General features: G+C 33.8%; 1 protein-coding gene across 2 annotated transcripts in view; it reads left to right on the top strand.

Moving 5' to 3' along the window:
* The window catches only part of Eip75B (Ecdysone-induced protein 75B), a 199,412-nt gene that overhangs the window by 108,523 nt on the left and 77,417 nt on the right, over window positions 1–13,472 (top strand). The window contains exon 1 of one of the 2 annotated variants that reach the window (XM_088243575.1): window positions 3,089–4,427. The exons of the other annotated variant lie outside the window; for it this stretch is intronic. Within the exon in view, the coding sequence (XP_088099701.1) occupies window positions 4,226–4,427 (202 nt within the window). The 5' untranslated portion in view covers window positions 3,089–4,225. Of the gene's footprint in view, window positions 1–3,088; window positions 4,428–13,472 lie in introns of those variants that run through there. 2 annotated transcript variants of the gene reach the window in all.

Below are 13,472 nucleotides of genomic sequence, written 5' to 3'. Positions count from 1 at the left end.
TTAGCAAGTAACCTTTGGTGGCGTGAATATATTATGTTGTAATTAATCTACCTTCCAGCACATTTTCTCAGTGCTTTTACTTCATAAAGAAAAAAAATAAAGCCGGAAAGTCTCGCGAAATCGTCATTTTTGCATTAAAGGATACTGAACATAAATCGAAAACCTCTCTAAGAAGGAAATATGAATGTAAACACAAATACAGGGCCTTAAATCCATCTTGATAAATATCTTAGAAGTAAGGTATCCATTATTTATTTTAAATTATCGTATGTACTCGTATTATGTAATTGAAGATGGCTATTAACTTTTAACGTACAATTAAAAAATGTTAACTTCATTTAAAATTGGCAATGTATCTTAGTCCCAAATATTTTATATTGTACGTAATATATTATGCGATTATATATAAAATTTAATAAATTATGTTTTGTTAATTGTATAAGCTATATTGAAGTAATTTATGTTACTAAGTGCCTTTCTAAAACTGAAACTGAAAGATATGAACTTTCTTACTCAAAATATGATTGCTTATTTGCAGTTATTCTGAAGGTAAAATCCAAAATCAGATTAAGCATGACGTGTCTTTGTTTCGTAATTTTTTTCGTATCCCATGCAACTATCTCAGTCGATTACGCAATCAAAATCGCATTTCTCTCTCGTTTCGGCTACAGAAAACAAACACTGAGAGACTCTTGTGCTAACCACTCAGATTTTATTTACTAAGGGCCAGTTGCATCGTAAAATTAAAAGTTAAATATTTATTGCATTTTCCCCAAAATGGGCAAAATCAAGTTGCTTTATCTTGCTTTTTTCAGGCAACTTATTTTGAAAATTTTTACGAAAACACAACAATTAGTTCACTTTAAACCTTACCCCGTTTTGCCTTATCTCACACTTGTTTTCATGCTAAAATGCCAAAGCAAGAATTTAAAAATAAACAAATATTAAATGTTTTAAAAGAAAAAAACAAATACTATTAAACTCAGTCAACTTTTTTTCGATGTTTTTTAATTGTCAACGCTATGATTCTTCTCGATGAGTTCTGCTGATTGGTCAGTTAACTTACCATAAACGGAAATCTATCTCAACTCTCTTATCATTGGTTGATTCGGAAGAACTAGTGAAGTCATGCAAAGCAGTTGGTTTTTATTAAAATATTTTTTATTATTTTTTTCATACATTTTCAAGAAACTTCGTGTGACAATTTATTGCTCTAATTTTAACCGCGCCTAAGAATACGTTTTTTTATTCAATTTCCCGCAGGGCTGAACTTTTTCTTTTGGAATATAAATCTTCTTTATATAAGCCAGGTTTCTTGTGTACCTACCTACATACAAAAACCGTTAATATTTAGATTCGAGACTCATTCTCAATTGATTATTTAATAATTTAGTTTTAATTATAATTTAGATGTCGGTACTACAAGTTGCATTGGTGAATTTTTTTTGCAAAACTGTAATAAATTCACTAAAAATACTAAGCTGATTTTTCACAATGCCGCCACTGTTACCTTGAAATAGTATTTCTGGAAAATTATAATTACATGACTGAAAGGTGATCCTAGAGATGTCAGATTAATGTATTAATACTGTCGATAGGTTGTTAAACTCTAGGATATGTCCTCATCCGTGCTAATAGCATGCCAACAGTTGAGAGTCGAGACATTGGCATTCCAACATGACAGCGCACGAATCGTGTTCATTTTGCTTTGAATTTTCAAGTACTTGGGGTCGAATGGGTGCGAAATTTAACTTTGAACAAAAGAAAAGCTCCGAAAAGTCGTTGTTCCGGGTCTGAGAGAAAGAATATTTTATTTGTATAAAGCCATTGAAATAATAAAAAAAAACAAAATTTAAAAACAAACCAAAATGACAGTTTTCTGTGCTTCAAAATTATGTTAATTCTCAATACGAAGACAATTTTTTTTTAAAATTTAATTGGGCCACTCCATATCACCCCAGTGTTAAAAATTGTTTTAATAATAATGATGGAATTAAATAAAACATACGAAAAAAGAATATTGCTAACTCGGTCTTTAAAATCCTGTATTATTATTATTATGGATAACTTATACAGCGCCATTTTCGTAATAAAATACCCCAAGGGCGCTTTACATAGTGATTCTATTGTTAAATTAATTTAATTGAAGCGTTTGAATTGTAATTTAATTTTAAAAAAATATTTTTTGAAAGTAATAAAAAAAATTAAAAAATACTATCAAGTTTGTTAAATACAGTTAGATTAAATTGTAACTATTATTTAAAATAAATTAAAGGTCTAAATTTTGCTTTGTAGTTGTTTTAGAGTGAGAATAAATATAAAATATATAGATTTCAGTTTTTTTTATTTTTTTTTATTCTGTGAAAAGATACATTCTTATTTTTAATTGTGCTTGATGTGAACCACAGTAAAATTCTGAGTCACTTTTGTCGAAGATTAAATTGGTTTTATAAAATTGTTTCCGTAAGCTTTTCATTATTAATAATTTATTGTATGGCAATCAAAATAAGTTTGTATGTATCTCTCAAAGAATGTGGGTACAATTACACCAATGGTATCGGAAAATCGCACTTTCCGTCATGGCGGCTCTACACGCTGGCGCGTATTGGCAACGAAATCGCTAAACTGCCCACACGTCGGTGAGTTCAGTATCTGTCAGTGCGAGTGCTGGCCAACGCAGAAAATCGCGTGCGTTCTCTCCAGTAGTTCGTAGCTTTCCAAAAGCTGGGCCAGCATGTGGATGCGATGACAAGCGTTCAGGCAGCGCCCTTTGATCTGTGTTGTAAAACCGACAAGAGACGAAACGTGCGCCAGCGCATGTGCCGGCGCGTGTGCTAGCTCTGTCAGCCACGAAAAATATCCCTCTCTACACGTTTAACAATACTACCAACGTACTGCCTAACGTATTGGCCAGCGTGTAGAGCCACTTTTAGAACGTAAGAAAATATTTACGTCGTGACGTATTTCTTTACCTCTCTCTTTTACTCTCACATCTGTTAAAAGAAAACAGATTTTCTTTCTCGCTCATCGCTACTATCTATAAAGGCTTGAAAAAACAAAATTTCGTAGTCAGCAAGTATCTGATAGTACTCAAAAGGTTGTCGTAATTGTGGGAGCGTTAAAAAATAGAATTAGAATAATTGGATCTTTTTTACTTTAGAGCGTCTAGTTCTCGCGTTCTTTTATTGGTGCTATTGTTAAAATTGAGATTCGTGACGTATGATAGGCTTCGTCTCTCTCGCACCGGTGAAAACGAAAGGCGCCGCGCGTGCGTGCATCTCTTTCTGGCTGGCAGAACGAGAGCGCAATTCTCGCTTTCGAACGCTACGAGCCGGTGACCTTGGCCATCCCGTCTGGTTAATGCAATCCAAGGTTCGGGTCTACGAACTTCCTCGCCCCCCACCCTGCTGCACGCCGAGAAGGGGGGACGAGCGGAGCGCGAACGGGCCAATAGAAGCGCTCGGCGCGCTGGATACGGCGCCGCGATTGGCCCGTTTGACAGAGCGCGGCAATGACCTCGAAGTTCGAAATGCATTGAACTCTATTGTAGTAGTAAAAAGCGTTCCAGCAGTACGCTAGAGGCGATATTCGCTCGACAGCCGCAGCCGTTTGTGGATAGCGTTTGTACGGAGTTAGCCGCGTATCATTTCGCAGACTTTCACTCTTGGGGTTGAGAGGAACCTGCTCCGTCCCATATACGCTCGGCTTAGCCAGTTTTAGTACAGGCGCGCTCGGGTGTAGTACTCCCGTGTGCCGTTCGCAGTCCGCAGCCCGTGCTAGGTGCTACTTACTACTGGTGCGCGATATTGGTGTCGGCTTATCTTCGTGTGTGACACGATCTATTTCTGATGATTCGTGACATTTCCATCAGTTATTTTCGAGATATCAAATGCTAAATAAACATAAATATCGGTGTTATTTTGTGACAGTGATTGTATTGTGACAGCTAACAAAAACATGTGAATATGAAAAATTGTTCGTTTTAAAAATAACTACAACTTTTGGTTAGTATAAGGACTGTGCAGTTATTTGTAAAAAAAACCTTTTTATGTGACGTGTAATATTGTTGCAGTATATTATATTCGTAACGATTAGTACCTACAGAGATTGTGACATTGCCGGTTAATGGTGACAGTCTCAAAAGGTGCCAATTTCTCTAAACTGTGCCAATATCAGTAAGCCAGTGTGCCGTGTTCATGTCCCAGTGAATCTCCCAACTGCCAACATGACGATGGTAATGACTCCGGACAGCAGCTACGGCTGCAGGGTGCAGGTGCAGATGTCCGCCGTGGGCTCCACGACTCCGTGCCCCGTGGGGCCCCCGGCCTTGCCCCCCCTGGAGCCCCCTTGCCGGGCTCCGGGCCCCTTCCTGACAGGAGACAACACAGTCAGCTCGGGAGGGCAAAGGGAACCAGAACTTTACATTGGTAATATCGAAAATTTTACTGGATAGACAAAATTACACCAAAAAACATTTTCTTATTTAGTTTAGGGAAAAGGGTTTCATTGAAGGTGTATTTTTGTATTTATTTTAAGGGGTTTTAACCCTAACATCATGGCATTCTTGTAATAAAACTTTTTATTCAAATAAATACAAAATACACCAACCAATTAACTATCCTTATATCACCAAACATAGATCACAAAAGCCTAACGAAGAAAATATGACAGAAAAATCTTCTAAAATCAACAGCTACTTAAGGGCAAAATCGGCTAGCAACAAGCAGCCATCAGCTCCAGGGCCCCGATTACAATGGGAAGTTATCATTTATCTTCAATTTTATCTACAAAGTAAAATTTTGTTTTCTGTATGAAAAGCGTATTATGCATACATTTTTCTTCTTCTAAACACGTTTAATTGTAGGGTACCGACGAAGATACTTTAAACGTTTATATAAATATACTCATTTTCGTACACAATTATCGGTTTTTCTTTGTAGACAGTCAAAGATAATTTCACTATATTATGGGAAGTCAATTAATTTGACTCTATTAACTTCCCATTGTAATCGGGGCCCAGGCAGATCTAAGAGAACATATTTATGTGCAACTTTAGCAAACATACGGGCAGTGCCTCACTGTCCAAATTTAAAAAAAGTTTTGACCGGGCGAGTGTATTTTGTTTGGATTCTTGATGTTGCCTGCGCTAAGATTGTAAAATTCTACCTTCGTTTTGATTATTATATTTTATACTATAATGTTCTCATTGCTATATATTTTTAAAAGTTCCCAATGTACTTGCTAGCAACGCGTTCTCAACCTCCTAAAGAGCATTTATAATAGTATCTAGGATTTCAAGAGTCTTCATATTGAAAAACCTCAAGACTCAAAATTCCGATTTTTATGTCTCGAATGGAAGCCCTACATTCGATATACTATACAAGACTTGACATGAACTCTTTTTTTACTAGAGCAGGCTTAAATTATATATTTTTTTTACAAGTTATCGAAAAAAGATTATTAACCAGTGTTAATTTTTTTTTTTTAATATCTTTCTTTAAAAGCATATCATCTTTTGCTTAATGTAACACGAAGTTCCAGCAGTCTCCAGAGGGATTTTTAAGAGCAGTATTTTAAGAGTTATACGTGCTTTTACTTGACGTAGGTAAACGCTTTTTAAAAAGCAATGGTTTACCCTTTCCAATTTACACATCATCCGTCAAAATCCGTAAATACATTGCAAAAAGGACGTTACATTGATTAAGCGTGTAATGTCGTTAGAAATCACAATACATATTCGGTTTCATTTTTTAAAATCAATCATATATTACTGTTGTTTCCTTTCTGATGGATCATTAATCCTAAAACCTGTCACAAGGCTTCGCCCAAGAACTATTCCAATGGGGTTCATAATTGACACTTGTAAAAAACGATTAGCAACTCCTAAAACATGATCAATAAAAACTCAAGGGGCGCTTGCAGATTTCAACGTTTTTTAAGAAATATTGTCTCAGATTTTTTATAAATGTATCGATTGCTGTGTGAAAAAATAATCTACCCTTTCGGGCATCATCGATCAAATTCACGAATCAGTCACACCATTGGAATGAAATAATCGTTTTTGATTTTTAATCCCTATTTTTTTATTTATTTTTTTGGCTTGTAATTTATCATTCGGTATGTGCCAAACGGCAATTTCGCTTCATAATTATGACACCAACATGAATAGTTTCCTGTTTACTTCTTTCGCGCTGCAACTGAAATCTTCTCAAGCAGTTTTCCAATCTGATGTCGTACAATGTAGGTTCATTTAGCACACTTTTCGCCGTAGAACATTATGTCACTTGTTGCATTTCTCCAGTTTGTCATTTCCTCGTTACTTGCATTCAAATATGCGCTATCTGCAATGTGTTTTGCTCAATCTTTGCAATTTCATAATAAGCTGCATGCGCCTACTTCTCAGACCTGCTACCGTGATGCAACGGCGCGTACTGTTTTCTTCTATTACGTCAACTTTCTCCGGATTAGACGTGTGCGCCGATAAAAAAAACCGCGTAGTTACTTTTAGATAAAAAATTACATTTTTTCAGCTCTAATCTGTCATAATTTTATATTCTATATCTTTTTTATACTTTATACTATGAATACTCCTTACATATATTATCAAGAATTTAATTTAAAAAATAATTAAAGTTCATTTTTATCTGTTAATCATTGTTTTTATAAATGTAAAGAATATTATTTAGTTAGTATAAATATAATCTTCACCAACAAGCTACAGAAAGTGGCTTGGTGGGATTTTAGTTTTAGTAAAAATATAACAAGTGAATTTTTTCTTTAAATTGTAAAAAAAAGTATAATTATACTATTAAAATAAAATAAATAAATTATAATAATGACCTTTACACAATTGTATTTTTCATTTATTAAACGAATACAAAAATTGACATAAATTATTAAGTCCTACTGAACTGCATAAAATGTAGTTCGTCAGCAGGTGCTTATAGTTAAGTTCTGATAATACGTAAAATACGCATTTGTAAAATACGTACAATCCATAAAAACGGAAATTAACAAGGAACATTGTACGGCATTCGTTATAACAGAGATAGCGTTGCCTTTATGTTTTTTTTTGTTTTATCAATTGACAAAAAGTTAGTCAATTTTTAATTTTATATTTCTTCGTCGTGGTGGCAAAGAATGAAATGATTTTTTTTTAAATGAGTTTTTTGCGCCATTTTTAACAAAAAACGTATTATTTATAGTAGTGAAGAGAGCTTAGTGATAGATAACATTATTACAATACTGAATTTTGCTAAAGAGTGAAAGGATGCCAGAGGATTCTCCATATAAAAACTGCGCAAAAATAACTAAATGCGCAAAAGACCCTTTTTACATAAATGTTGGTTGGCTCTCCCGATGACGGTTTAATTAAATTGATAAAGGTTTATTTATTCATCACCAAACTCTAAATTACCAGATATCATTAAAAATTTAAAAAGAGAATTTAATAGAATTTATTACACCTGCTATGTCTTATTGATGGCAATAACAACCAGATGAGCTGAGTAGCGCGACGGAATAAAAACAGATCGTCTGTTTGTTTAGTAGAAGTCCTTAGAATGTTTCTATACTGTCACCTCGAATACGCTACTATGATGGCGGCGCGGCGCACACGTCTTCTCCGGATAAAATTTAATCATGTTTATACATTACACACTGTTTCTACATTCTGTCAACCCGTCAATCATAAGCCCTAGATAACTAGATACTTTATAAATTATTAGATTTTATTGTACAGGTAAAAGAAACTCTTTTATCGGAAAAATTCACTTAACGAAAGTTTTGTAAAGAAAACATTACTAAAACAATTATAAGGTGCTAAAAAATCGAAGTGAAACATTTGAAAGTAACTCTTCTTCTGATTTTAGTTGTCCGAATTGTAGGCTTTGTTAAATCACATTTGATTAAGAAGGGGTTTTAATTGATTGCTCAAGGTAAGAGGTATACATTTCATTTTAGTTCAGCTTGCTTTCATCCATATTATGGTATATAATATCATTATTATTTATAATTACACGCTGTCGTTCACTGACTTTGTACTAACTACTAACTGTCGATAGTTATCAGATCACCATTCATTGAATGGCCGCTGGATCATACCCCGCCAAAGTGTATCGACCTACAGTGGTAGATACATTCACCCGAGAGCGGCACACACAGAAACAGTACTGATTGTATTTACAAGACAATCTAAAAAATAATTACACCTATTGCAATCAGTGCACATAATTACAGTGTAGTTAAAACTTGTTAAGTTTAGAAAGTTTAGTAAAACAGTATCAGCAATTATAACCTGAGAAAATGATTGACTAGTTTAGATAAAATGTAACGATCGGAGTATTATTATATTGTCAAAGAAAGAAGTTACTGTCAAATTACTCAGCCTCGGTTATATTTTATTATAGGTAGGATAAGTATGAACACAGTTCTGTTGTTATCCAATTGCACCCCAATGTATGTATTGCTTCATATACTTTTCGTAAAGAGTGCGTGCATTGCGTTTTTGTTTTTTTTTTCATTAAGTAAGTCGAAGAAATGCGAGAGAAATTGACCCCGTGAGCTGAATTGGCTCCAGCGGAAATCTGGTTTATTACAAGAGTTTTTAATGCTGTAATACTTAGATAATCATTTGCCGTAACTCATTCAAGCGCATTTGTTTCATCAGTTATATCTGCACATGCAACGCTACTATTAATTAAGTTTGCAATGTTTATAGTGCGATTACTTTTATCTTCGAATAACCGATAAGCTCTCAAAGTGCATTAACTCTGACGGTGACAACTGACAACATTCACAAATATTGTCATCCTTATGAAAAGCAAACGAATTCGATCTAAACATTGCATGTAAGAACCAAACTTTGAAAGAGATTGAGATTTCAACATTTTTTAAAAAAAACATTTGATTGGAAGTATAATTGATTTGCAGGTTTCTTTCTTTTTCAATTCGTTCACGCTCGTTTTTGTTATTTGTTATTGTTGGATTTCTAGCATTCTTACCTCTGGCTCCTTGTGCAACTTTCGCCTTTACGTGGTTATGGCACGGTTACTCAACTATCTAGTAAACCGAGAGAAATGCCTTTCTTCACATGCACCTGAGTGCATTCAACCTACTTGGGTGCAACACTCGACCGTTGGAAATAGTACTGGATACGTTGCAAACACTAATTACATGCGTTCCATTCATCTTTAGATACATGTAAGCGGTTTGCTTTCTACGTACATAATAAATGAGAGCTATTTAAACGGCCTTATACTAAGTGTCCTTACCATGGAATTAGAAAAAATGTTTTTTATCTTCATCTTTCCTATGCGGCTGAATCGTAAGACCTTCCCATTTTCGTCTCGATTTCTACGGTTCGCTTTCTCCGTGAGATAACTTTGTTGTTAAGTATGTCAGAAAATTGTATAACTCCGATGTAACGACAAAAGAAAGCTTTCTGTGACCCCATTACCTCATTCACTTTCGTTAAAAAGGTTCAATGCAGCTGCAGCATCACGAGTGAACATTCGACTCTCTCGCGCCTACGCGACAAGAGTTCCATCTCTTTTTATCACATTAATTGCACCTGCTACGATTGCATCTAGCCCACTATACATACAATCAGAGAAAGTAGTGGATGAAATCTAAAAAGACAGTCTTCATTAGTGTCTTCTCATTCTTGCGTACTGCGTTCAGCCTATCTCTCTCCTGTTCTTGTAATTTCTCCGTAAAAAGTGCTAGTGCCGCGCGTAAGTACACTATCTCTTTCCGATGCCTACTTTCTCCAAGCAGAGAAATGCTTTCGTCTCTTTCACTCGGTAGGTAATTTCATCAAGCAGCTTTTTGACGATAGTGAAACTCGACTTCAAACCACTTTCAGTATTAATTGTTTATTATCTTAATATTTTTTTTGGATCTAATCATTTATCTGCTTCTTTCTAAAGACGTTTAGTCAATTTAACAAGCGATATAATAAACAGAGTTGTTTGAAAATGATATAACATTGATCTTTTGACACTCTTGTTCAATATCTAATGAACTAACAAAAATAGTCTTTTTATCGGTTGGACGTTATGCTTTCTAATTAAGCGATTTGATAAAACTAAACTCGAGTACGTTTGCCTTTAGAATTGTCGGAACACGGGCATCGGTGTGGTCAGTCATGCAATATCATCTATGCATGGCTAGTCGTTTTGAGATAATTTATATTTCAGAAGCTGACATCTGACATGGGGAATGTTATTAAATGTGGTAAGGTCTAGTTCGCCGTGAGTCACTGTGCCGAGCCAAGTTGGCCAAGCGAGAGGCAGGGAACTAGGAGATGGAGGGTGATGTGGGGCTGGAGGGGAGTGGGTGACGGAATTATCCTGAACGACCGTGAACTACAAGAGCATGTTATTCCCGACTTTATCAACAAGCGGATAACAACTGACGCTTTCTAGAACCGAAATAACACCACACCGCCTAGGTGATCTGTTATTTCGGAGAAATTTCAACGGGAAGAAAATCACGAGGAAAAGTCGAAAAAAATTGAAAACTAAAAACGCCGTATGTTAGAAATTAAGATGTATTCTGCTGTCATTTTTAGTCAAAAGGCTATACTGAATCGGTGAAATAAAAAATACTGATTTGAGATTTCGGTGATATGTTGATGAGTTTTAAACATTCGAAATTAAATACAAATACTTTTATTGCCACAGTGTTATGTAATGATTTGGCAATGAATTCATTATTGAGTGTTTGCATAATATTTTTGCGCATTAATAAAAAAACGGTATCAATTTGTACACAAATTCACCTTGAGAAGCTCGTGCGATTTAATCAAAATGTAATTTAAAACGCAAAAAAACAATTGATGTTAAATATTTTATCAAAAAGAATCCCGTAAAAAGAAAAAATGAGGGGATAAAAAAAAACCCTGAAATTGAGTAAAATAGACAGAGAACATTGAAGAGAAAAGATTGACCTGTTATAAGGTTATATATGGCCCAATTTACACGTTGTGTAACATTCAGCGTTCTGTCCATCTCCATCTGTGGATTTTTGTGAAGTTAAAGAGCTGAAACCGTTACTGATGGTGAGATTCATCTGGTTGAATTATTTAACATACCTACTAGGTAACGCGTTACCTGAAAATATTTGAAATAATATTCAATAACTTCCTAGGCAGTAAAATCCAGTTCTTGTCTTTAAATATTTGTCCAAACTCAAAATATTGTATAATTGATTCAATATATAGCGTGTTTTTCACAAAAATATTCAGGAAAAACAAAAAACATGGCTGATTTTATTCGAAATGTCTGCGAACATTATTTTTTTAAGTAAATACTTAATTATTATTATTATTAATATGAATAACTTATATAGCGCCATTTAAGTAATAAAATACCTCAAGGGCGCTTTACATAGTGATTCTATTGTTAAATTAATTTAATTGAAGCTTTTAAATTTGTAATTTAATTAAAATAATTTATTTTGTTGTCACATGCTACGAATTTTTTCAAATGATTTAGAGAACAAGTGGGTTTTAAGTTTTTTCCGAAACATCACTTCACTTTCACAGCCTCGCACCTCTGTTGGGAGAGCATTCCATGCCATAGGGCCTGCGACCGCAAGTGCGCGTTCACTAAATTTAGTGCGCTGTTTGCGTAGAGGTATAATAAGAGGTATAACTGTAGTATGTTTGCGAAAATTGGTACGTTATCATTTTAATTGTTGTTAACATTATTTTTGGCGTACTGAGTACAAAATTTTAGTCAAATAAATGCATATAGCCGGTATTCAAGGCGCGACGACAATAAGTAATCGTATTTACTTTTTTACAATCTTGTTTTTATAATTCAGAAAATGATTTATAAATGGTTTAAAACCGGAAAAAGGGAAGGCATTTGGTTTATGTGTTCCAATATAGTGCCATATGCACCTCCGAGAGCGGATAGGGTATGGAATAGCATATAATAAGAATTCTCGGCATTTTAGTAAGTTTTAGACAAGTGTATTTTTAGTGCCCCTGTCTCGATCTCCCTCGACCCTCTCTTTTTTATCTATCGTTGATACACTTGTTTTTCACATTATTTGAGTCGATCTCAGGTCGACGCCCCGCTACTAGGTCACTAACAAACAGTCTCGCACACTATCTCAACATTTTAATATTTCACCCACACTTGAAAAATACGCCGAAATATAATTATAATTTCCCTACCATACTTACCTACACAAGCGCACATTCATTATCAATATTTATAGAACAAACACACTCACACCAACATCGCGCTATCAACACGAAGCTTATGTAATATTCTTTCACGGATTACCTATAGAGTAGCTACATTTAAAAATAAAATATTGACAACCTGGTTTAAATTAATTATTAATTAAATCAAATTTCTTTTAATTAAAAACATTAGCAATTATTTTATTTGTTTTAAATTTATTTTTTTATAGAATCTTTATTCAATAAAACTCACATGTTATTACAATATTAAAACATATTTGTCCCGATAATCTATTAAATATAATATGATAATATGATAATGTATTAAAACACCCATTGTGAAAGAGTCGTACAACAGCATATTCTAAACTTTGATGTCTTAATTACATTGTTTATGTCATTTTCCTGTTATTTCTGTATGATTTTTAATGGCATTGTCATATTTGTGTTTGTATACCAAAAAATTCACCAAAAACAATAAAAAAGGAATGGCCCACGCTCAGACGTTTAAGTCTTTGTGGGCATTTTTTTCCAAATTTAAGGCTATGTTTATTTTTAGAATATGTATTTTTTCTATTTTTCTCTTCTAATGTTTAATAAATATAATGTATAAAATATGTAATTTAATACATGCATAATATGTAACAGTATGGAAAAATAAACAAAAAAAAATAAATAAAAATAATAATAGTTTAAAATTTGTTGCAACAGATATATTGAAGTCCCGACATTTACTTATGGGGGCTTATGACCTGTCATTTGCTGGTTTAAGTGGCCACTTTACACACTGTGGAACATTCACCATTCTACCTATGTTTAAGCATCCACATTTCCCTAACGTAAAAGAGCTGAAACCTTTATCATGTGGGTGAGATTCATCCGATTGAACCAATTCACCTACTAGGCAACGCCTGAAAACAATTTTCCAATTTTTATACTTCTTCTTTTGCCAGTTAGGTAATTTGTGTTTTTTCAATCAATCAATCAATCAAGTCATGTTTTCAATCTAAATTTGTTGCGACAGAGAGGGAAAACATTTTTGAGAAAACGATAAACAACTAGGTTATTATTATTATGTTTAATGTAATGTTTTATATTTATTTTAGATAGTTGTACAAATAAAATTTGAACACCTAGTTATACCTTAATTTATAAACAATATATTTACAGAAATAATCACAAAGACAAAACATTGTTAATTTTGACCTCTGATTAGAGAAAAGTAATAAAAATAATTTACTTAGTGATTAGAGCGCTATTTTTACCTTGTTTA

The sequence above is a fragment of the Micrasema longulum genome, unplaced genomic scaffold (assembly GCF_059751315.1).
Source record: "Micrasema longulum isolate JH-2025_06_02 unplaced genomic scaffold, ASM5975131v1 h1tg000217l, whole genome shotgun sequence".
Classification (NCBI taxonomy): Eukaryota; Metazoa; Arthropoda; class Insecta; order Trichoptera; family Brachycentridae; genus Micrasema; species Micrasema longulum.
Note: the sequence above shows the minus strand (reverse complement) of the source record. Positions and strands in the feature narration are given on the sequence as shown.